Source organism: Nycticebus coucang, chromosome 2 (assembly GCF_027406575.1).
Source record: "Nycticebus coucang isolate mNycCou1 chromosome 2, mNycCou1.pri, whole genome shotgun sequence".
Classification (NCBI taxonomy): Eukaryota; Metazoa; Chordata; class Mammalia; order Primates; family Lorisidae; genus Nycticebus; species Nycticebus coucang.
Window position 1 is genome coordinate 95,736,963 of NC_069781.1, and position 26,129 is coordinate 95,763,091.

Here is a 26,129-nt window from a genome sequence, read left to right on the forward strand (position 1 = left end):
TTAAAATGGACAGAGAAATCAAACTATTTACTGATATGCAAACATTGAGGAAATTCACCACAGCAAGACCAGCTCTACAGGAAATACTTCAACCTGTTCTACACACTGACCATCACAATGGATCAGCACCAAAGAAAGAACTCAGAAATTAAAGGACAGAACCTAACTTCCACACTGAGGCAAAAGATAAAACTAAGCAATGGACTCTCACAAAATAAGATGAACAGAATACTAACACACTTATCAATTATCTCAATAAATTTTATTGACTTGAATTCCCCAGTGAAGAGACATACATTGGCTGACTGGGTTAAAAAACACAAGCCATCCATTTGCTGTCTATACCAAACACACCTGGCTTCAAAAGACAAATTAAAACTCCAAGTCAAGGGTTGGAAGACAATTTTTCAGGCAAATGGAATTCAGAAGAAAAGAAGAGTTGCAATCTTATTTTCAGATACATGTAGATTTAGCAACTAAAATCAAAAAAGACAAAGATCACTTCCTATCGGTCAAGGGAAAAATACAAGATGTTGTTTCAAGTCTAAATATTTATGCACCCAATTTTAAATGCTCCCAGATTCTTGATACAAACCTTACTCAGTCTGAGCAATATGATATCTGATAATACCATAATAACAGGGGACTTTAACACTCCTCTTACAGAGCTGGACAGATCCTCCAAACAGAAATTAAACAAAGATATAAGAGATTTAAATGAGACCCTAGAACAACTGTGCTTGATAGACGCATATAGAACACTCCATCCCAAAGATAAAGAATATACATTCTTCTCATCGCCCCATGGAACATTCTCCAAAATTGATCATATCCTAGGACAAAAAACAAACCTCAACAGAATCCAAAGAATTGAAATTTTACTTTGTATCTTCTCAGACCATAAGGCACTAAAGGTGGAACTCAACTCTAACAAAAATGTTCAACCCCACAATAAGGCATGGAAATTAAACAACCTTCTGTTGAATGACAGATGAGTGCAGGAAGAAATAAAAGAGGAAATCACTAACTTCCTTGAGCATAACAACAATGAAGACACAAGGTACCAGAACCTGTGGGATACTGCAAAACCAGTTTTAAGCTTCTCCAAGACACATTTGGAGAAAATTTATCCCTTTAGATGCCGACATTTGAAAAACAGAAAGAGAGTGCATCAACAAACTCACAAGCCATCTTATGGAACTGGAACAAGAACAATCTAAGCCTAAACCCAGTAGAAGAAAAGAAATATCCAAAATTAAATCAGAGATCAATGAAATTGAAAACAAAAGAATCATTCAGAAAATTAATGAAACAAGGAGTTGGTTTTTTCAAAAAATAAATAAAACAGATAAACCATTGGCCAGACTAACTAGAAATAGAAAAGTAAAATCTATAGTAACCTCAATCAGAAATGACAAAGGGGAAATAACAACTGACCCCACAGAGATACAAGAGATCATCTCTGAATACTACCAGAAACTCTATGCCCAGAAATTTGACAATGTGAAAAGAAATGGATCAATATTTAGAATCACATCCTCTCCCTAGACTTAGCCAGGAAGAAATAGAGCTCCTGAGCAGACCAATTTCAAGCACTGAGATTAAACAATGAAAAAGCTTCCAACCAAAAAATGCCCTGGTCCAGATGGCTTCACACCAGAATTCTATAAAACCTTTATACGTAAGAGATTATTCCAGTACTGCAGAAATTATTCCCAAAAAATGAGTAGGAAGAAACCTTCCCCAACATGTTCTACGAAGCAAATATCACCCTGATACCAAAACCAGGAAAAGACCCAAACAAAAAGGAGAACTTCAGAACAATTTCACTCATGAATATAGATGCAAAAATTCTCAACAAAATCCCAGCCAACAGATTACAGCTTATCATCAAAAAAGTCATACATCATGATCAAATAGGTTTCATCCCAGGGATGCAAGGCTAGTTTTTAACATTTGCAAGTCCATAAAGGTTATCCACCATATTAACAGAGGCAAAAACAAAAACCATATGATCCTCTCAATAGATGTAGAAAAAGCATGTGATAAAATCCAGCATCCTTTTCTAATTAGAATACTGAAGAGTATTGGCATAGGTGGCACATTTCTAAAACTGATTGAAGCTATCTGACAAACCCACAGCTAATATTTTACTGAATGGAGTAAAACTGAAAGCTTTTCCTCTTAGAACTGGAACCAGACAAGGTTGTCCTCTGTCACCTTTACTATTCAACATAGTGCTGGAAGTTCTAGCCAATACAATTAGGCAAGACAAGGAAATAAAGGGAATCCAAATGGGAGCAGAGGAGGTCAAACTCTCCCTCTTTGCTGACGACATGATCTTATACTTAGAGAACCCCAAAGACTCAACCACAAGACTCCTAGAAGTCATCAAAAAATACAGTAATGTTTCAGGATATAAAATCAATGTCCACAAGTCAGTAGCCTTTGTGTACGCCAATAATAGTCAAGATGAGAAGCTAATTAAGGACACAACCCCCTTCACCATAGTTTCAAAGAAAATGAAATACCTAGGATTATATAACAAAGGAGGTGAAGGATTTGTATAAAGAAAATTATGAAATCCTCAGAAGGGAAATAGAAGAGGGTATTAACAAATGGAAGAACATATCATGCTCATCGATGGGAAGAATCAACATTGTTAAAATGTCTATACTTCACAAAGCAATCTACCTATTCCATGCCATTCCTATTAAAATACCAACATTGTACTTTCAAGATTTGGATAAAATGATTCTGCGTTTTGTATGGAACCAGAAAAAATCCCAAAAAAGCTAAGGCAGTTCTTAGTAATAAAAATAAATCTGGAGGCATCACACCATACCAGATTTTAGGCTGTACTACAAAGCCCTAGTGGTCAAAACAGCATGGTATCACGCTACCAGACCTCAGCCTATACTATAAATCAATAGTGATCAAAACAGCATGGTACTGGCACAGAAAAAGAGAAGTAGATGTCTGGAACAGAATAGAGAACCAAGAGATGAATCCAGCTACCTACCGTTATTTGATCTTTGACAAGCCAATTAAAAACATTCAGTGGGGAAAAAATTCCCTATTTAACTCAGTACTTGTGGTACTGAGTGAACTGGATGGCAACCTGTAGAAGACTGAAATTGGAGCCACACCTTTCACCATTAACTAAGATAGACTCTCACTGGATTAAAGATTTAAACTTAAGACATGAAACTATAAAAATACTAGAAGAGAGTGCAGTATACTTGAAGAAATCAGTCTGGGCAAATATTTTATGAGGAGGACACCCCGGGCAATTGAAGCAGCTTTAAAAATACACTACTGAGACCTGATCAAACTAAAAAGCTCTGCACAGCCAAGAACACAGTAAGTAAAGCAAGCAAACAGCCCTCAGAATGGGAGAAGATATTTGCAGGTTATGTCTCTGACAAAGGTTTAATAACCAGAATCCATAGAGAACTCAAACATATAAGCAAGAAAAGAACAAGTGATCCCATTGCAGGCTGGGCAAGGGACTTGAAAAGAAACTTCTCTGAAGAAGACAGACGCACAGCCTACAGACATACAAAAAAATGCTCATCGTCTTTAATCATCAGAGAAATGCAAATCAAAACTACTTTGAGATATCACCTAACTCCAGTAAGATTAGCCCATATCACAAAATCCCAAGACCAGAGATGTTGGCATGGATATGGAGAAAAGGGAACACTTCTGCACTGCTAGTGAGAATGCAAATTAATACATTCCTTTTGGAAAGATGTTTGGAGAACACTTAGAGATCTAAAAATAGATCTGCCATTCAATCCTATAATTCCTGTACTAGGTGTATACCCAGAAGACCAAAAATCACATTATAACCAAGATATCTGTACCAGAATGTTTATTGCAGCCCAATTCATAATTGCTAAGTCATGGAAAAAGCCCAAGTGCCCATCGATCCACGAATGGATTAATAAATTGTAGTATATGTACACCATGGAATATTATGCAGCCTTAAAGAAAGATGGAGACTTTACCTCTTTCACGTTTACATGAATGGAGCTGGAACATATTCTTCTTAGTAAAGTATCTCAAGAATGGAAGAAAAAGTATCCAATGTACTCAGCCCTACTATGAAACTAATTTATGGCTTTCACATGAAAGCTATAACCCAGTTATAACCTAAGAATGGGGAGAAGGAGGAAAGGGAGAGGAGGGTGGAGGGAGGTGGACGGAGGGAGGGTGATTGGTGGGATTACACCTGTGGTGCATCTTACAAGGGTATATGTGAAACTTAGTAAATGTAGAATATAAATGTCTTAACACAATAACTAAGAAAATGCCAGGAAGGCTATGTTAACCAGTATGATGAAAATGTGTCAAATAGTCTATAAAACCAGTGTATCGTGCTGTATGATCACATTAATGTACACAGCTATGATTTAATAATAATAATTAAAAAAGACAGCATGGTACTGGCACAAAAATAGAGACATAGACACTTGGAATCCAATAGAAAACCAAGAAATGAAACTACAATCTTACAACCAAGTAATTTTCAATAAACCAAACAAGAACATACCTTGGGGGAAAGACTCCCTATTCAATAAATGGTGTTGGGAGAACTGGATATCCACATGTAAAACACTGAAACTGGACCCACACCTTTCCCCACTCACAAAAACTGATTCAAGATGGATAAAGGACTTAAATTTAAGGCATGAAACAATAAAAATCCTTAAAGAAAGCATAGGAAAAACACTAAAAGATATTGGCCTGGGGGAAGACTTTATGAAGAAGACTGCCATGGCAACTGCAAAAACAACAAAAATAAATGGGACTTCATTAAACTGAAAAGCTTCTGTACAGCTAAGGGGACAACAACCAAAGCAAATAGACAACCTACACAATGGGAAAGGATATTTGCATATTTTGAATCAGACAAAAGCTTGATAACTAGGATCTATAGAGAACTCAAATTAATCCACATGAAAAAAGCCAACAATCCCATATATCAATGGGCAAGAGACATGAATAGAACCTTCTCTAAAGAAGACAGACAAATGGCTAACAAATATGAAAAAAATGTTCATCATCCTTATATATTAGAGAAATGCAAATCAAAACCACCCTGAGATACCATCTAACCCCAGCGAGAATGGCCCACATCACAAAATCTCAAAACTGCAGATGCTGTGGATGTGGAGAGAAGAGAACACTTTTACACTGCTGGTGGGACTGCAAACTAGTACAACCTTTCTGGAAGGAAGTATGGAGAAACCTCAAAGCACTCAAGCTAGACCTCCCATTTGATCCTGCAATCCCATTACTGGGCATCTACCCAGAAGGAAAGAAATCCTTTTATCATAAGGACACTTGTACTAGACTGTTTATGGCAGCTCAATTTACAATCGCCAAAATGTGGAAACAGCCTAAATGCCCACCAACCCAGGAATGGACTAACAAGCTGTGTTATATGTACACCATGAAATACTATTCAGCCATTTAAAAAAATGGAGACTTTACATCTTTGTACTAACCTGGATGGAAGTGGAAGACAATATTCTTAGTAAAGCATCACAAGAATGGAGAAACATGAATCCTAGGTATTCAATTTTGATATGAGGATAATTAATGACAATTAAGGTCACAGTGGGGGTGGGGGAAGGGTAGAGCAGAGAGAGAAAGGAGGGAGGAGTGGGGAAAGGAAGAGCAGAGACAGGGAAACAGGGGCGTGGGGCCTGGGTGTGTGCCACACCTTTGGGGGGCAAGACACGATTGCAAGAGGGACTTTACCTAACAAATGCAATCAGTGTAACCTGGTTTATTGTACCCTCGATGAATCCCCAACAATAAAAAAAAAAGAATATAGATTCTTAATAAGCCCAGCCAATTCAATTTCTATTTAATATTTTGTGCATACATACATGCCATGTATATAAGCATATACATAAATATATGTATATATATAAATAAGAAAGTATGGTACTTGTTTAAGTACCAACACACAGATCAACGGAACAGAATTGAGACTCTAGACATAAACCTTCACTTTTATGGTAAATTTACTTCTTAAAAAGATAGCGAAAAGGAATCAATTATAGAATCCCATCACTTTGGGAGGTTGAGGCAGGAGGATTGCTTGAGCGCAGGAGTTTGAGGATACTGTGAGCTATGATGATGCCACTGTACTAAAAGAAAAAGAAACGAAACGAGTGTTTTAACATATAGTACTGGGATAATTAGATATACATATGCCAAAGGGTATGGAGGGACTCTTCCTTCCACCAAATATAAAAATTAATTTGAAAACGGATCACAGACTTAAAAGGAAGAACTAAATATATAAAACTTCTGCAATTGGGTGGCAACTGTAGCTCAAGCTCAGCCACTTACACCAGAGCTGGCAGGTTCGAATCTGGCCCAGGCCTGCCAAACAACAATGAAAACTACAACCAAAAAATAGCCAGGCATTGTGGTGGGCACCTTTAGTCCCAGCTACTTGGGAGGCTAAGGAAGAGAATCGCTTAAGCCCAAGAGTTGGTGGTTGCTGTGAGCTGTGATGACACAGCACTCTACCCAGAGCTATAGCTTGAGGCACTGTCTCAAAAATAAAAAGAACTTCTACAATTAAATCATCATGCCCTTGGGTTAGACAAAGAGTTACTAAACAAAGAACACAGAGAAAATAAAAAAGAAAATAAAAAATTGACTTAACTGCACTTGATCAAAATTTAAAACTTTTGTGCTTCAAGAGACACTATTAGGAAAAAATATGTACGTCTATTAGGAATCAATACAAAATTTTAAAAGAAAAGAAAGGAAAAGGTAAGGCACAGCCTGGGAGAAAACATATGCAAATCATGTATCTATCAGAGGACTTGTACCCAGATACATAAAGAAATATTACAAGGTGTCGGCTCAGAAGATTTGGGGAGCATGGAGGTCAGCAGCAAGCCTCAGGCCAGCTTGAGCTGTTAGTGGCCCACTCCGGTCTCCTCCGGGGTCTCCGTGTCCAAGGAGCTGCTGTCAGCGGGAACCGATGGCCATGGAGGTATATGGGACAAGTTGCTCATTAACTCCAGAAAAACCTCCACTCTTCAAATAGTTTGGATAGAGAGGAGTCCCTTACTGGACCAAGTACAGACATTTCCCCCACAGATGGCACAGGCAAATGAAAAACTAAGAAAAGAAATGGCATCTGCACCGCCTGATCATTTCAATATTGAAAACATTGATGTGAGTCTTGGAGAAGTTATACGTATAAATGGATGCTGGACTTGTTTGAGATGAATCAGTCAGATTCAAAAGAAGAGGGTTCACAAGATAGTTCGGAGAACACTTTGGAATCGGAAGATGAAAATGACAGCATCTCTCATGAAGTCACCGTAGACAACATTAGGCTTCCTAATTCTGATGGTGGAAAAGGCAAAACTGAAGTTTTGGACAGTCTGGCAAGTAAAAGAAAGAAGCAGTGAAATAAATTATCTGAGAAGAAACAGGTGACATTTACCTCTGAATTCTGTGAAAAAGAACATGGTTCACTGTTTTACATTTCAGGTATTTATGGTGCTTTTTATGTGTTAATAGAAAAACATTAGATAAATTTAACAGCTTATTTGAGCAAAGAAGAATTTATGAGTCAGGCAACACTTTAAACTGAAAGGGGTTCAGAGGCCTTTGCTCTGCAGTGTGGACAGTGTTTTTTTATAGGCTGAGCATGGAAGTACAGAAACAACTTGATCAATTACAGCTCATTGGCCTTATTTGGGGATGGTCTGATCACTTGGCTGCCTGTGATTGGCTGAAGCTCAGCAGTTTGGGTTTGGCTAAAACTCAGCTGTTAAAAATACTCTCCCAAGTTAGGTTTTGGTGTGTTTATCTATTGAGTTAGGTGTTGCTAAGTAATGGCCTCCTGCTTAATTTAGCAATTCCCCTCTTTTGGTCAACTCCTTGATCTTGAGAGATCGACCCACTCTCTGGGCATTGATGCCACTCTCTCTCACTAGCATTTTGGTTGTGTGCAACGAAGGCAGACACTTTGGGGTAAAGAATTTCTTGGTCTGGGACCTCTTAGTTGTGGTTTAAAATAAGGGGGAGAAGGTTCCTCTGGTCTTTGGTAATTATTGTAATTGAAGAGACATAAGTTGTTAGCCTTTTGGTTTTTTTCCTCCTCTAGAGTCTTTTCAAAATGTTCAGCTATGACCACCAATTTAATCATATCTATAACTTCTCATCCTGGTTTATGTTTTTAATTAGGTTATAAGCTCAGGATGAACCGCATTTACAAATAGAGCCATTAGTACTGTTTTAGGCCCTACAAGAACTAGCTCTTGGTATATTTTGAGCCCATAATGTTTTACAAATAATGTTTCTCAATAGGCCCTATAATCTGAAACTAGTTCATCCTTTTTTTTTTCTACAAGAACATATGAGGGACCAATCAGTGTTTTGTGGAAAAAATATGAGGAATTGAATTTAAAAAGTTTTCACCAATTTTTTTTAACTCCCTTTGGTTTATTTGAGGAAGTTTGGGAAAAGTCTTTAATATGCTCATCAGGCGTTTCCCATTCTGTTGTTACTTTTCATTTTCAAGCTTCACTACTCCCTGATATTATATCAATACATTGGTTAGGGAGTCTTAGATTATAAGCTCCCGAGTATTCTAAATTCCTTAATAAATGTGTGAGGGTTTCCCCTTGGGCTAGAGAAGTCTTTTACCATGGCTATAAACTCAATTTTTTACCATGGAGTAAAGAAAAACAGCCTGGTTTTACTTAGTTTATTATGAAGTCAAATTTATTTGTTACCTTCAAAATCGGTTCAATGAAAAAGAAATCTTTGTAAGAGAAAAAGTGTTTTACAAAGAAAATGAAAGAATTACTTATGTTTGAACCTTGAACAATGTGGGTAATGGGCCCTGACCTCCTGTGCAATAAACATCTTACATAAGTTTTGACTCCCGAAAAACTAATTACTGGTAGCTTACTCTTAACTGGAAGCCTTACTGATAACAAACAATTAACACTTATTTTGTGTATTACATGTATTATATACTGTATTTTTTTCAATAAAAATAAAGTGGGTTCTCAAAAATTAGTAAAAAATGACTAATATCTAAATAGTGGATAGCCCATCAGCCTTCATAAGAAAAACAGCTCAACCCCATTTATCAAAATAATGCAAATGAAATGAAGATTGGATTCTATACCTACCAAATTGGCAGATAAAACAATAGCTGGTACTTGCTGAGCCTTTTCTTTGTGTGAGTCACTATTCTAAAAGTTATCTCCGCTCATACCTGTGTAAAAGTTCATGGAGTCATAAATATAACACTTTATGTGTATTACACTTTTTATCAAAAAGTCGTTTTGTTTGTTAAGTAATTTGCCCTACAGTCTGTGGAGCACAGTCATTATTGTACGTTAGTTCAGCCCTTGCTTACTCTGATGCTTATGTGTGCCATGATGGCAGCTGTTTGAAGGACAATTTTGTTCCTCCTAGAATTACTGAAGTGTTGTCTTCAAACTTATTGAGTACCACCTTTCCATGCTCTGTGACAGTTATAAATTAGGTGTAATTGTTTCTGAAGCAAAAATTTCACTCTGAATGAATCTCCCGTCTATTCCTATAAAATGTTAATTATGTATCAAATATGCTTATTTTTAAAACCATCTTGCAGAGTAGTTTGTGTTACTGGCCTCTATCCACTATTATGGTAAGAAAGACAAGGAAAGAGTGTGAGTCCTCCTTTCACTGAGTATTCCCCTCAGTGCCTAACATTGTGCCTTTCACTTGGTTGGACTATACAATAAATGTTCATTAAATTGAAAAAAAAATAATAATAAGTATTACAAATATCCTAGCATTCTGGGAGGCCAAGGTGGGAAGACAGCTTGAGCTAAGGAGTTTGATTGAGACCAGCCTGAGCAACAGCAAGAGCCCATCTCTACTAAAAATAGTAAAATTAGCTGGGCATTGTGATGGGTTCCCAGAGTCCCAGCTACTTGGAAGGATAAGGCAGGAGGATCACTAGAACCTGGAGTTTGAGGATGATGTGAGCTCAGCTGACACCACAGCTCAGGTAAAAAGAGCGAGACTCTGTCTAAAAAAGAAAAAAAGAAAGAAAAAAGGAAAAAAAGGAAGAAAGAAAGAAATCTAACAAGCCAGAAGACATTAAAAAATGGGCAAAAGAATGGCTCACAAGCATAAAACTTTGAAATATACTACAAAACCACCAGTATGGCATAGTCAAAACAATAGACAATACTAAGCATTTTGGGGAAGGATGTGTAGAAGTGAACCCTCCTATGTTACTGGTGGGAATGAATGGTCCAGCCACTTTGGAAAATAATTTGACGTATTTTTAAAAAGTTAAACAAATTTACCAAGAAATTTAGCAATTTCACTCATAAGTATCCACCTAAGAGAAAGGTTCATAGCAAGTCTATCAACTGGTGAATAAGTAACATTTATACATTGCAATACTATTATGTAATATAGTTGAATTAACTACTGATACATGCTACAACATGGATAAATTTTAAAAACTATGCTGAGGGGAAGAAACCAAACGTGAAGACTACATATTATATGAGTACATCCATAATATGTTAGCAGAGAAGGCAAATCTATAGAAACTGAAAGCAGATCAGTGGTTGTTAGGGGCTGAGGTGGGAATAGGGATTAACTACAAATGGACATGAGGTAACTTTCTGGAATTATGGAAGTCTAAAATTAGACTGTTTATAATTACACGACTCTTCAAGTATTAGTTGTCTATTTTAAATTACACACAAACTTTATGGACACTTCATACTATAAATGATTGAACTATATGCTTGGAATGGATCAACTTTATTGCATGTAAATTGTAACTCAATAAAGCTGTTTTTTTTTTTCCGTTTGTTTGTTTGTTCTTTGAGACACCATCTATTCTCATCTCCCTGCCTCCATGAAGGTAATCATCACCCCAAATTTAGTGCTTATCATTTCCATCTTTTTGTTGTTTTACAGATGGATCACTAAATAATTACATTCTGCTTGAGTTTTTTTTTTTTACTTATTATGAAAAATTTCACGCATATATTCTACACCTAGATTTAACAACTGTTAAGATTTTCGTGATCTCTTGCCCTTTTGGTGCTCACATGCTCTATAGTAAAATACAGACATCTTCATATTTCATCTCAAAATTTTTTCACATCAGCCCCCAAAATAAATTTTCCAATTTAACTGTAATATTATCATTCCTAACAAAAATCATTCCTTAATATCACTGTAAACATAGTTAATATCTCAATATCTTCACTTTTTCAAACTTTTATTGCTAATCTAATAAGAGTCTGAGCATTGTATCTGGTCATCTGTTAAATCTATAATCTAGAACATCCTTAGAACACCCCCTCTATACACCGACTTTTCTTCTCCACAATACTTTCCTGTTGAAGAGACCATGTCAGTTGTCCTACAAAGTATCCATCTTAGAGACTGCCTGATTGCTGCCTTTAGGTATTCCTTAACTTTTACTTCTAATTCCTATTATCCTCTATAAGGCTCTTCATCTAGCCCAAGTATATAAAGAGGCAGAAAAGAAGAAAGAAAAAGTAGAGCAATTGCTTAGAGAATTATGAGACTTCAGGAAGTGTTAAAACATACAAATTATAGGTACCTCTGAAGGGGAAGAAGAACAACCCAAAGAAATAGAAAACCTACTGGAGGATATCATAAATGAAAATTTCCCAAGCATCACCAAATATTCTGTTACACTCCTTTTAGAGGGTACCTAAAGGAAGGTCATCTAATCATAAACAGCAAGGGGATATCTAAAGGAAGGTCATCTAAACACAAACAGCATCTCCAAGATACACTGTGATCAACTTGTCCAAAGTCGAGATGAAAGAGAAAATTTTACAAGCAACCAGGAGTAAGCACCAATTGACCTACAGGTGTGGATCCATCAGAGTGACAGTGGACTTTTCAGCTAAAATTTTCAAGCCAGAAGAGAGTAATCATCTACCTTTAATCTTCTTAAACAAAACAATTTTCAGCCCAAGCTTCTGTATCCTGCTAAATTAAGCTCTGAATTCAATAGAGAAATTAAATGTTATACTGATGTACAAACACTGAGGAAATTTGTCACAAGACAAGCTTCGGGGGAAATACTAAGACCTGTTCTCCACACTGACCATCACAATGTACCACCAGCAAAGAAAACATGCAGAAACTAAAGAACAAAACCTAGCTTCCTCAATGGTAGAAAGGATACAATTAAGCAACGAACCTTCAGAAAATAAGATGAATAGAACTCTGCCATACTTATCAATTCTCTCAATAAATGTAAATGACTTGAATTCTCCACTGAAGAGGCACAGGCTGGCTGACAGGATAAGAAAGCACAACCCATCCATATCCTGTCTCAGGGTGAAGGATTGGAATACAGTATTTCAGGTAAATAGAAATCAGAAGAAAGGAGAGGTTGCAATCTTATTTTCAGATACAAGTGGATTTAAAGCAAATAAAGTGAAGAAAGACCAAAATGGTCACTTCACACTGGTCAAAGGAATAATACAACAAGAGAATATTTCATGGGCTTGGCACGGTGCCTCACACCTGTAATCCCAGCACTTGGGAGGCCAAGGTGGGTGACTGCCCTGAGCTCACAGGTTTTGAAACCAGGCTGAGCCAGAGAGAGACCCAGTCTCTAAAAGAAAAATAGCTGGGTGTTGTGGTGGGCACCTATAGTCCCAGCTACTTGGGAAGCTAAGACAAGAGGATCACTTGTACCCAAGAGTTTGAGGTTGTTGTGAGCCAAAATGCCATGGCACTCTACCACGTGTGACCAAGTGAGACTCTGTCTCAAAATAAATTAATTTTAAAAAAATTTAAAAAGGAGAACATTTCAATTCTAAATATTTATGCACCCAAATTAAATGTTCCCAGATTTATGGACAGACCTTAATCAATCTGAACAATATGATATCTGACAACACCACACCATAATAGCTGGGGACTTTAACGTTCCTCTAAGACACCCAACTTAAATGCTCCCAGATTTATGGACAGACCTTAATCAATCTGAACAATATGATATCCTACAACACCATAATAGCTGGGGACTTTAATGTTTCTCCAAGACAGCAGTACCTATAATTTGTATGTTTTAACACTTCATGAAGTCTCATAATTCTCTAAACAATATATCCTTCAACACCATAATAGCTAGGGACTTTAACGGTTCTTCTCAACCTATGGGTCACGACCCCTTTGGGAGTCAAACAACCCTTTCATAGGGGTCACCTAAATACATCCTGCATACATACATTACATTGTCATTCATAACAGTAGCAAAATTACAGTTATGAAGTAGCAACAGAAATAATTTTATGGTTGGGGGTCACCACAACATGAGGGACTGTATTAAAGAGTGGCGGCATTAGGAAGGTTGAGAACCACTGCTCTAAGAGAACTGGACAGATCTTCTAAACAGAAACTAAACAAAGAAACACGGGACTTAAAGGCAACCCTAGAACAATTAGGTTTAATAACACATACAGAACATACCATCACAAAGCTAATGAATATATGTTCTTTTCATCTGCCCATACGTTACACTCCAAAATAGATCACATCCTAGGATACAAATCAAACCTCAAACAAAATGAAAAGAGACCACAGGGCAATTAAGGTGGAACTCAACTCCAACAAAAATTTTTATCCCCACACAAAGGCATGGACACTAAACAAACTTATGCTGAATGAAGGTTGGGTCAAGAAGGAAATAAAGGAGGAAACTATTAAATTCCTTGAACATAACAACAATTTAGTCACAAGCCACCAAAACCTGTGGGATTCTGCAAAAAGAATCCAAAGAGGGAAATTTGCCACTTTAGACACTTTAGATGCCTACATCTGAAAAACAGAAAAAGAGCACATCAACAATCTAATGAATCATCTCAAGGAAATGGAAAAAAGAAGAGCAATCCAATCCCAAACCCAGGAGAAGAAAAGAAATAACCAAAATTACATCAGAAATAAATGAAATTGAAAATAAAAGAATCATTCAGAAAATTAATGAAACAAAAAGTTGGTTCCTCAAAAAAGATAAACAAAAGCAATAAACCTTTGGCTAGATTAAGTAGAAACAGAAAATTAAGATCTTTAATAACATCAACTAGAAACGAAAAAGGAGAAAAACTTTTCGGCTTTCAGCTCATTGGAGGCCAAGGTGCAACTTTCTTCCGTCGTGCAGAATCCAGGTTCATTCAACACCAGCTGTCTTTACCATGCCACCTAAGTTCAACCCCAATGAGATCAAAGTCATGTACCTGAAGTGCATCGGTGGTGAAGTGGGTGCCACTTCTGCCCTGGTCCCCAATATAAGCCCCCCTGGGTTTGTCTCCAAAAAAGGATGGTGATGACATCACAAAGGCAACCGGTGACTAGAAGGGTCTGAGGAGTACAATGAAACTGACTTTCCAGAACAGAGAGGTCCGGACTGAAGTAGTACCTTCTGTCTCTGCCCTCATCTACAAAGCCCCCAAGGAATCATGGAGAGACAGAAAGAAACAGAAAAATATTAAACACAACGGAAATAATCCCTTTTGATGAGATTTTCAGCAATGCCAGACAGATGAAGCACCTATCTTTAGCCAGAGAACTCTCTGGAACCATTAAAGAGATCCTGGGTACAGCCCAGTTGATGGGCTACCATTTTGATGGCTGCCACCCTCATGACATCACAGATGACATCAACAGTGGTGCCATGGAATACCCAGCTAGTTAAAAAGTACAAAGGAAAATATTTCAATAAAGGATCATTTGACACCCCTCTCCCCAAAAAAGAAAAAGGAGAAATAACAGCAACCACAGTAATACAGGAGATTATCTCTTACTACTACAAAAAAATCTATGCCCAGAAATTTGACAATGTGGAAGAGATAGACCAATACCTGGAATCACACCATCTCCTTAGACTTAATTAAGAAGAAATAGATCTCTTGAAGAGACCAATATCAAGCACTGAAATTGAAGAAACAATTAAAAAGCTTCCAACAAAAAAGCTCTGGACCACATAGCTTCACACCACAATTCTATCAAACCTTCAAAGAAGAGCTTGTACCTACACTGCAGAACCAATTCCAAAGCACTGGGAAGGAAGGAACCTTCCTTAACACATTCTATGAAGAAACATCACAATGACACCAAAACCAAGAAAAGACACATCTAAAAAGGAGAATTACAGATCAAATTCACTAACGAATATAGATGCAAAAATATTCAATAAAATTACTCTTATTTGACAATGTGAATGTTACTTTCTTTGCATTACTATTCTTATTGCTTAATATTTTGATGCAGCAATTCTCTAATTTCTTTTCTGAATGTATTTATGTCATTCATTCTTTATGAGATTTTTGTTTCTAGTCCTAGAAGCAAAAGCAAAGACCTTATGATCCTCTCAATAGATGCAGACAAAGCCATTTGACAAAATTCAGCATCTTTTTTCTAACAAGAACATTTAAGAAAATTTAGGCATAGATGACACATTTATTAAACTGATTGAAGCCATCTATAACAAACCCATAGCCAACATTATACTGAATGGAGTAAAACTGAAAGCTTTTCCACTTACAACTGGAACCAGACAAAGATGTCCACTATTTCCAGTACTATTCAACATAGTTCTGGAAGTTCTAGCCAATGCAATCAGGCAAGAGAAGGATATTAAGAGCATCCAATGACATGATCTTATACTTAGAGAACCCCAGAAACTCAATCACAAGACTCCTGGAAGCGATCAAGAAATAATGGCATGGAGGTGAAGAAAAGGGAACACTTTTACACTGCTGGTGGAACTGAAAACTAATACAACCTTTCTGGAAGGAAGTATGGAGAATCCTCAAAGAACTCAAAATAGGCCTTTCCTTTGATCCCACAATCCCATTACTAGGCATCTACCTACAAGAAAAAAATCATTTTATCATAAGGATATTTGCACTAGATTGTTTATCACAGCTTAATTTACAATCACCAAGATGTGGAACTAACCTACATACCTATCAACCCAGGAAAAGATCAATTCTCTGTGGTATATGTATACCATGGAATACTATTTACTATTCAGCCATAAAAAAGATGGAGACTTTACATCTTTTGTAGTATAGTGGATGGAGTTGAAACATACTCTTCTTAGTAAACTATCACAAGAATGGAAAACCAAGTATCTAATATATTCAATACTAATATGAAGCCAGTAGATGAACTAATACACACCCATACAAGAGAAAAACTCATTCAATTCAAGACGAGGGGAGGTGGTGGTGCTGGTGTGCTCCCACTTAATGGGCACAATGTAAGGGTATATGGTACACCGCCTGAGTGTGGGACACAACTACAATTGGGACTTTACGTAATAAATGCAAACATTATAACCTAATTGTTTGTACTTTCACACTAATCTGAAATAAAAAAAAAGAAATGATATTAGAATAATAACAGTGTGGTTTGACACAGGAATAAACTGACCAGTACAACAGAGATCAAAAACAAATCCATGCATATGGAATTGTGATAGATGATAGATACTGCATTATATAAAGTGCTTCTTTAGGAGTTCTTGGCTTTATTTTGGCCTTTGCTTTCCCATGTTAACAACTTGCTTTACCCAAAGCAAAAGAAAGACATTTTATACAGAAGACACCTGCACTCCAATGTTTATAGCAGCACAATTCACAATTACAAAGATGTGTAACAACTCAAGTACCCATCTATACATGAGTGGATTGATACAATGTAGTACTACTGAGCCATTAAAAAAATGGTGAGCTAATATCTCTTGTATTAACCTGGATGGAACTGGAATTTTTCTTCTAAGGGAAGTATAAGAATATAATAACAAATACATGTATACACTATTAAATTGGAATTAATCAAGTAATACTACGTGCACATATAGATCAAAAATCAAGTAGGTGGGAGGAGGAGGAAGAGATGGGTAAATTCACACTTAATAGGTACAATGCACACTATCTGGGTAATAGGCACACTTATAACTTTTGACGCAAATGGTAAAAAAACAAGGTATGTAACCAAAATGTTTGTATCCCTTGTGATATTCTGAAATAAAGAAAAAAAGAAACTTACTGAATTCTGGTTTTTCTTTTTTGTTTGTTTGTTTGTTTGTTTGTTTTGAAACAGGGTTTCCCTCTGTTGCCCTGGGTAGAATGCCCTAGTGCCATAGCTAACAGCAACATCAAACTGTTGGGCTGAAGCAATCTCTTGCCTCAGCCTCCTATGTAGCAGGGATTATAGGCATGCACCACCACCCTGGCTAATTTTTCTATTTTTAGTATAGACAGGGTCTTGCTCTTGCTCAGGTTGGACCTGAACTCCTGAGCTCAGGTGATCCACCCACCTCAGCCTCCCAGTGTGCTAGGATTGCAGGCATAAACCACTGCTCCTGACCTTGCTGAATTCTTTTAAAAAATAAAAAAAAATTGCGATTTTCACTGGAATTTCAAAGACTTCATAGATAAATTTGGGAACAATTGTCACTTTAACTGTAACACATTCATATTTTCAAGGGTTCCAAGTCACTTCTTAGAGGACTAGCTTCCCAGCTTTACAATTTTAGGATACCTTTATAGTAACACAAATCTCAAAATGGTCCATCTTTATGTTCTATTTCTCTTTATCACTCTTGAATGCTTTTAACTTATTTAAAGTGGAAATCTAGTCTGTTGCCCTTTTACTCTTCAGTGCGGTGAACAAACTGACGCAGAGATGCAGATCTTTGTGAAGGCCCTGACAGGCAAGACCATCATCCTTGGGGTTGAGCCCAGTGACACCACTGAGAATGTCAAAGCCAAAATCCAAGATAAGAAGGGCATTCCACCTGGCCAGCAGCATCTGATTATTTGCAGACAAACAGCTCGAGGATGGCCACACTCTTTCAAATTACAACATCCAAGAAGAGTCTACCCTGTACCTGGTGCTTTGAGAGGTGGCATCGCTAAGCCTTCCCTCCACCAGCTTGCTTAGAAATACAACTGCGACAAGATGATCTGCTATAAATTTTATGCTCGCCTGCATCCCCACGCTGTCAACTGCCCCGAGAAGGGCAGCCACACCAACAATCTGCACCCCAAGAAGGTCAAATAAAACTCCTCCTTTCTCCACAGGGCAGCCACCTGCCCAAGCCCCATGGTCCTGGGGTCTCAATAAAGTTACCCTTTAGTTAGCTGGAGCAGTAAAAAAAAAAGTGGAAATCCAAATAAAGATGTTCTTCAAATGAACTATATTAGGAATGACGTTATGCTGTTAGCTATGGTACCATTTGTTCACTCCACCAGAGTAGACCCTGATGGATTCAACTATTGAACTTGACTTGAAATAATTACCTATTAAGCTTTTACTATACAATTCATATATGCTATGCATGGGCTACTTTCATGGAACTCAAAAATCTGAGAAAGGCAAAAACTAATACATGAAATAGTAACAAATAGTAATTAAGCACTTTAATTACTCAGTGATGATAAATACCTGTACCTCAGTGATGATAAATACCTGTAAAGCATGCACCCACTTCTCCTCTTTTATAAATGGCAAATATGATTAATCGATAGTGCTGAGCAAGGATATAGTTTCAGAATTCTCCTTAATGCAGAGCTCCATGAAAGTTTTAACAGTATGCTAGAACTGGCAGAGGAAATAAAACCTACTACATGCCTCTGTTGTAAGTATTATAAAAATATACAAGAGAAGAAGACCAAAAAAGTCTAGGGAAGGTGTTAGTGAAAAGACAGAAGAGCATTCTTCAACCAACATTTACATTACCTATGTGCCAGGAATAGAACTACTAAGGACCAAGATATGGTTCCAGACTTCCAAGAACTCAAATTCTAGTGAATAAGTAAAACAATGACAAAATAGGGTGTTAAGTGCAATAAAGTATACACAGGGTGTTCTGGGCCTCTAAATAAGACCAGTATCAGGGAAAACTTCCAGGAAAAAAGTGACCCACTGGCCAAGTTCTGAAGCAACTTAGCCACATAAAAAAGACAGAAGAGGCCTGGTGCCTATGGCTCAAGTGGCTAAGGCTCCAACTACATACACCTGAGCTGGCGGGTTCGAATCCAGCCCAGGCCCACCAAACAACAATGGCTGAAACCAAAAAATAGCCAGGCATGTGGCAGGCACCTGTAGTCCCAGCTACTTGGGAGGCGGAGGCAGGAGAATTACTTTAGCCCAGGAGTTGGTGATTGCTATGAACTGTGATGCCACAGCACTCTACCCAGGGTAACAGCTTGAGGCTCTGTCTCAAAAAAATAAAATAAAATAATAATAATAAAAAGACAGAAGAGAAGAATACATGGGCAGGCAAGGTATTATGAAAAAATATAGCGTGTTCAGAAAAACTTGAAATATTTTTGAATGTCTTGGCAAAAAGAGTCAATCTTAAGCTATGAGAATGAAGGCAGCACCTGTGGCTCAGAGGAGTAGGGCGCCGGCTCCATATACTGGAGGTGGCAAGTTCAAACCCGGCCCCAGCCAAAAAAACTGCAAAAAAAAAAAAAAGATATGAGAATGATTTTTAGAAGTAGTATGAGAATGGCAAGGATCAGAGAAATAATCATTATGAACTGCTAAAAGCATTGACTAAAAAAACCTAAAGGGAAGTTTAAAAAAGGCTGACAACACCTAAACCTACTGATCAATTTTTAAGTAAACTTTTAAAAATTTTTTAATAGTCTTAGATTTATAGAAGAGTACACAGAGTTCCAAAATACTTCTCACTCTGTTTTCCTTGTTGTAATCACCTTACATTATTATGGTACATTTTTTACAACTAAGGAACTAACTCTGGTACATTACTATAACTAAACTCTACAGTTTATTCAGATCTCACTGATTTTTCCCCGTTCTTTTTCTGTTCCAAGAACATATTCAGAATACCATATTAAATCTAGTCATGTCTCTTTAGCTCCCTTGGTCCATTACAGTTTCTCAGATTTTGTTTTTTTTTGGCCGGGGCTGGGTTTGAACCTGCTACCTCCGGCATATGGGGCCGGCGCCCTACCCACTTGACCACAGGTGCCACCCCCTCAGATTTTGTTTTTGATGACTTTCATAATTTTGAGGAATTCTGATCATACTGGGCAGGTATTTTATAGAATGCTCCTTGATTTGGGTTTATCTGGTATTTCCCCATGGTCAAACTGAGGTTTAGGGTTTTAAGGAGGAGGCTCATAGGGGTATAGTGCTCTTCTCATCCCATCATATCAAGGGTACATGCTATCAACATGACTAATCACTGATGACATCAACATTGATCAACTGGTCAAGGCTGTGTGTGCCAGGTTTCTTCATGGAAAAGTTACTTTCCTTCCCTTCCTATACTTATCCATCAGAACCAAGTCACTAAGCACAGCTCACATCCAAGACTGGGGAGAAGAATTAAGATCCATCTCCTGGAGGAGAAATATCTACATAAATTATTTGAAATTCTTGTATGTGGGAGATTTTTCTCTTCTGGCCCACTTTTTATTTATTTATTCAATCACTTATTTATATCAGTATTGCCTCATGGTTATGCACTTTATACTTTGGGTATCAATAGCATATTAATAACTTTGTTTCTAAAGTTGTCCCAGCTCTTGGCCACTGGGAGCTATTTCAGATTGCTTCCTATGTGCCTTTGATATGCCCCCATCCTTTTGTTCTTTGAGTACTTCCTTTCTTTCTGGTATAAGATGGTCTAGACTCATCTTGTATATCCTCAGTCATAGCCCTAGAAGCAGCCCTTTCTCTAAGGAGTCCTAGTTCCTTTTATTGGAGAATGGTATTAGAATCACTGATCAGTATTAATACCATAAAAATAACCATTCTATGACCCCCTGATGTGATATAAAAGGAAATATATCATACCACCTGAGAATATTGCCTCCCTTATCTCCTTAAGAAGACAACTTCAATATATCGAGCTTTAAGAAAAAGTTAACAGTTTATAAGATTTTCTGTAAAGTTATACCTCTGAGATATCCAAAAAATCATGTGATCTTTCCAGAGGTGAAGCAGCAGATAGCCACTGAGAGTAGGGAGTGAAATGGAGAGTCTAGTCAACCACAGGCTGGCTCTCCCTCAATAACCATAGCTTTGTTCTATAAGCCAAACACACACCTCTTTTTTGCTCATGCTAGACTGAGTTGGGCGTCTGTTACAACCAAAAGAGAGCTAGCAAATATAATACATACAAATAAGGAAAGGCATGGGAATAAGAATGAGGTCAGCACATGGGAAAGAGTAGGAAATAGGCTGAATTAATTAGGTAAAATCAGATTCCACATGAGATTTTAAAAAGTGAGGCTGAATTTATTTGCTTTTAAAATTTAATAGTCTAAACTTTATTATTGCTATTCTCTTGCTATAAGGTTCATTTTAAGCATATTTTCCTTATTATTTATTTAAATCACACATTTATCACAATTTTAGAAATCAACAGATCCAACACTACCTTTTTCATAATATAACTGGCTCCCTAAAGTGAATAAATTATTTTTCCAAGCTCATAAAGCTAAAGGCTGGTGGAAGCATAGTATGATAAAAAGGAAATAGTTTGTAGAGTTAGAGAGAACTAGTTTTTTACCTGGCTTCTTCCCTGGCTCAGTTCCTTTTTATTTTTAAACAGTTTTTTAATAGTTTTATATCTAATAGTATATAGACATAATAGAAAATTCAAAAGTTTAAAATGTGAAAAGTAAGCCTTTTCTCCTATCTTTGTCCTACCCCACCTCTGGCAAGCACAGTTATAGTCTCTTAGGTACTCTTCTAGAAATAGTCTATTCAACCGAACTGAAGCCTTAATCCTTCAGACTTCAAGGCATATGACTACCACTAAAATTTTTCAAACCATAAACCATACCAGAAGGACTAGAATCAGGAAGGTCAAGTAAAAGTGAGACTGGAGAGAAAGGAATAGCTATGAGATACTCTTCTCAAGAGTACTGGTATTTACAACGGCAAACATATTAAGATGAAAAAACAAAACTTTAGAATCAAATAGTATCTCCTAAAAGGCATGATTGAGGTTTTATAAAGGTATATACAAGCACCTACTCTGTTATTAATTCTACTTATCTAGAACTCTCTTCAGATGTACCTGACTACACAGGATGCATAGGAGAAGGAGGTAGCAGTGGCAGTCAACATCTCCTGGATATTTAATGAAGAAAAGCTAATTGTGGGGCGGCGCCTGTGGCTCAGTGAGTAGGGCGCCGGCCCCATATGCTGAGGGTGGTGGGTTCAAACCCAGCCCCAGCCAAACTGCAACAAAAAAAAAATAGCCAGGCGCTGTGGCGGGTGCCTGTAGTCCCAGCTGCTCAGGAGGCTGAGGCAAGAGAATCGCATAAGCCCAAGAGTTACAGGTTGCTGTGAGCTGTGTGATGCCACGGCACTCTACCTGAGGGTGGTACAGTGAGACTCTGTCTCTACGAAAAAAAAAAAAAAAATGAAAAAGAAAAGAAAAGCTAATTGTGTACCATTCCTTATTACTGCAAGTGTCATTTTTACTCTAACAGTTTCAGTGTGAGAAATATTACAAAAAATTGTAACTGAAAAAAGCATTGAGATTAGTAACATATCACCAAGACAGAAAGAGAAAGAAAGAAAGAGAATGATAAAATTAACCTGACAATAAGAAAAATATACATGTACATGCAGTACCCTTCATGACCCATCAATAAAGTAAAAAATCTTTTCTCTCTTGAATTTTATCCAGTAAGTATCTGACTTAAGAGAGGAACTTAAGAGGTTAGGAACATCAGGGTAGCCATGAAAAAAAAAAAAAAAAAAACTCTTGGCATAAGTAACATATTAAAGATAGACAGAATTAAGTCAGACATACAATTCAATAAGGACTAGTACATTTGTAGGAACAAAAAACATATTCCATTTTAAAGTGCAAATAGGAATTTTTTTAGACTTCATTTCTGGATTCTCTGAGAAACATTCTCTTCTAAATTCCTAAAGCCATGGTATAACCATTGCAACATTTAAATATTTAAGTCCTAGAAAGTGAGTAATACCTCTAATGAAAATGGAACAGAACCTTAGTACTTTTCACAAGTATCAAAGAATTATATAAATTACATATTCATTTGACTGAGTATACTGAATTTCTTAAACTGAGTATACTGAAAATAAGTTATAATTAAACTGCATTTACAAATATAGAACTTGTCTTAAGCATTATAATTCTTCAACATGAATTTTATTAGATACTGAATTATTCAATTATAGAAGACAACAGGAACTCAGCTCTAAAATTATAATGAAAACCAAAATGTATTATTCCACATACAAAAGCTTGTTTAAATACAATTCATCTTTAATATATAAAATAGATAAGATCCTATTGTGCTGTATTTTTTACTGTTCTTTGACTCAGGAAAGAAGAAAAGAATTATTTTTTCTTCCACTAACAGTTGTTAGTCATCTGTTAGGAATAAGGTGTACCACTTGTACTTGCTTTCTCATTTGCTTAAAACTAACCCCCAAATAAACCAACATAAATTGGAATCAGTCTGAAAGTACAGTCTTCCACTTTCAAACATGAAATTAATATTCAACTATATATGTGGCATTTGAATTTTAATCTATGAAATAGTGACAGTGGCTTACAAATAAAAAGTTTCTAACATCTGTGTTAACAACAAATCAATTTAGTGTTTGCATGCGTAGTAAAGACTAAATAAACTATTGTCATACAGTTGTTTAAATGTGTATTTTTTTTTTCCAAAGATAGAGACTTCACTTTCCTAACCTGGAAAACTGTTCAAAACAACAACAACAAAAAAGGTCAGAAACCATATTTATATTTTGAAAGGAAAATCAAGAGCCATATGCTATTTAAAAAACCCAATGGAATTACAAATAAAAATACATGAATAATGTAAGAATAATGAAACTGAAATTATTAGCTAATAAAGAAATGAAAAGTTATAACATTTTATTAGTACCTTCCTCAGTGACAAACTAAAATTAGAGGATATTTTATAATACTATCATCTCCCATTCCAAAAGATTTGTAAGGCTATACGGCCTAAAAAAAAAAAAAAAAAGAGCTGTAACACCAGAGAGGTTTGCAGGCTGCACTACCCTCTAATGGTAAATGGTAAGAGAAGTATATAAATCAGGTTATTCTTCCCCAGGGGTATGTCTATAGATCACAGTTCACCTCACATTTCCATAATTCCAAAATACCTTGAGATGTGGTCTCAGGATAAGTTTTTAATAATAAAGATTAAAATACAGATTTAAAGATTAAACCAATTATCCCTGAAATTTTAAGCACAGCACATATGTGGTAATCTTTTGGCTTATACACAGAGAGAAATATAAATTAGGATGATAAAGCCAAATGATATCATGCTTCATGCAAATAATTATATTTTTATTCTATTATAATGTATTTTTTCTTTATAATGCCAGAAATACTCTATTATAATGTATTTTTATATCTTCATAATGCCAGATTCAAGACAAATCTAAGGGTTGTTCTTTTGTTTGTTTGTTTTTTACGGGTTGTTCTTTAAATGGTTATGTCTCAAAAAGACTTACTGCTAAATATGAAAGTATTATCCTTAAAATTACTACTGTTTTCTATAATAAAAGATGGTTACAATAAGACTTACCTCAGTCTTTTTACTAATGTGATCTGTAAATGAAAAAAAAGATCAGATGAGACTTCATTTAAGTAAATTGATATATAAAAAATTTTAACATAAAAACATAATTGAAAGAATTTCTAAATTAAGTTATAGAAATCATTTAAGGGTTTTCTAGAATTCACACATGATTTACTTTTCTAGACTTAAGATGTTAAAATTCAGAATATGATTGCTAATTTGTTCAGTACAGGGTCCAGGTTTTGGACCGCAGCAAATGCCACACATATCAAGGGATATTATTAAATTTTAAGCATGTGCATTCCACATAATTTAGTCTAAGGGAGAGCAAGTCAGAGGCACACAAACAGTCCAAAATCAAGTCACAGGTTACTATAACTTCAAAAACTGTTGAGATTATTGCCTTTGTGTCATGATATAAAAAGTAGAATAGTAATTTATGACCTTAAAACCTGTCAGCTATTTTATTTTACAAATACACATCACAGTGATTTGCTACTACTATGAAAAAAATGCTAAAAATTGATGTATATTTATTGAATAAATATAAAAACAAATTTATTACAAATACATCTAGATGAAACAAATCACTGACTTAAAAACAACACAGCATTTCTGGAAAAATATTACCAAGAGCAGAATGAGGAAAGAAAGATATAAGGGAATCTACACAGGTACGAGGCTGAATCTAAATACAAATTGTGCAAGTATTCTTATTTAAAATGGAGATAATAAGGATATCTAATACTTAACAATGCTGCTGTGTACCACAGAAATTTTCCATTCTCAAGGGCTAAAATTAACAGCATTTTTTATGACCAAGAATCTAAAAGCTGGTCCAGTTCTCTAAATTTCTTGATCAGAATAGAGTTCATGAATATAGTAAATGCCCAAATCACCAAGTTCAGATAAAGCTACCAAATCCTGATACATTACACATTCTTCTAGCATGCTCCACTTGGCGTACGATGTGATGCCAGAGCCAAAGAAAGAATAACAACTGTGTTAATCGTGACTTGCAAAAGCTGAACAGCTTCCCTCTAATGGCAGCATACTGATGTGTGTTTCAATGCATCTAATAAATTTACATACTACTGCAGAAATAAAATTATGGAAAATAAATTAAGAGTTTAAAAAGCATTCCTTTCATGCTTCTGCCTAGTTTTTAATGAAACATTTTCATATTTTACTAAACTTAAGAATTTAATTTTAACATGGATATGTTCTTTTAACTCCAAAGCAAAGCAATTTAATCATTGGTAACCTACAGGAAAAATTTTCTTCATCCTCAAAGAAAAGTGATACAATCCTCTAAATCAGTGGTTTTCAACCTTTCTAATGCTGTGGCCCTTTAATATAGTTCCTGTGGGTTGCCACCCACAGGTTGAGAACTGCTGCTCTAAATTTATTACTAATTTCACAAAAAGACTTGTTTCTATTTAATAAAAACAGAATTTAAGTTTT

General features: G+C 36.2%; 1 protein-coding gene and 3 pseudogenes across 6 annotated transcripts in view; 3 read left to right on the forward strand and 1 right to left on the reverse strand.

Annotated features, from left to right (window-relative positions):
* Window positions 1-26,129, reverse strand: part of GKAP1 (G kinase anchoring protein 1) — a 96,406-nt gene that overhangs the window by 24,716 nt on the left and 45,561 nt on the right. For all 6 annotated transcript variants that reach the window (XM_053576500.1, XM_053576539.1, XM_053576511.1 and 3 more), the window contains one exon: window positions 24,672-24,694. In XM_053576500.1, coding sequence (XP_053432475.1) covers window positions 24,672-24,694 — 23 coding nt within the window. The remainder of the gene's footprint in view (window positions 1-24,671; window positions 24,695-26,129) is intronic.
* Window positions 6,916-7,679, forward strand: LOC128575170 (NOP protein chaperone 1-like; annotated as a pseudogene).
* LOC128575175 (60S ribosomal protein L12-like) lies at window positions 13,999-14,885 on the forward strand (annotated as a pseudogene).
* On the forward strand, window positions 17,761-18,138 carry LOC128575177 (ubiquitin-60S ribosomal protein L40-like; annotated as a pseudogene).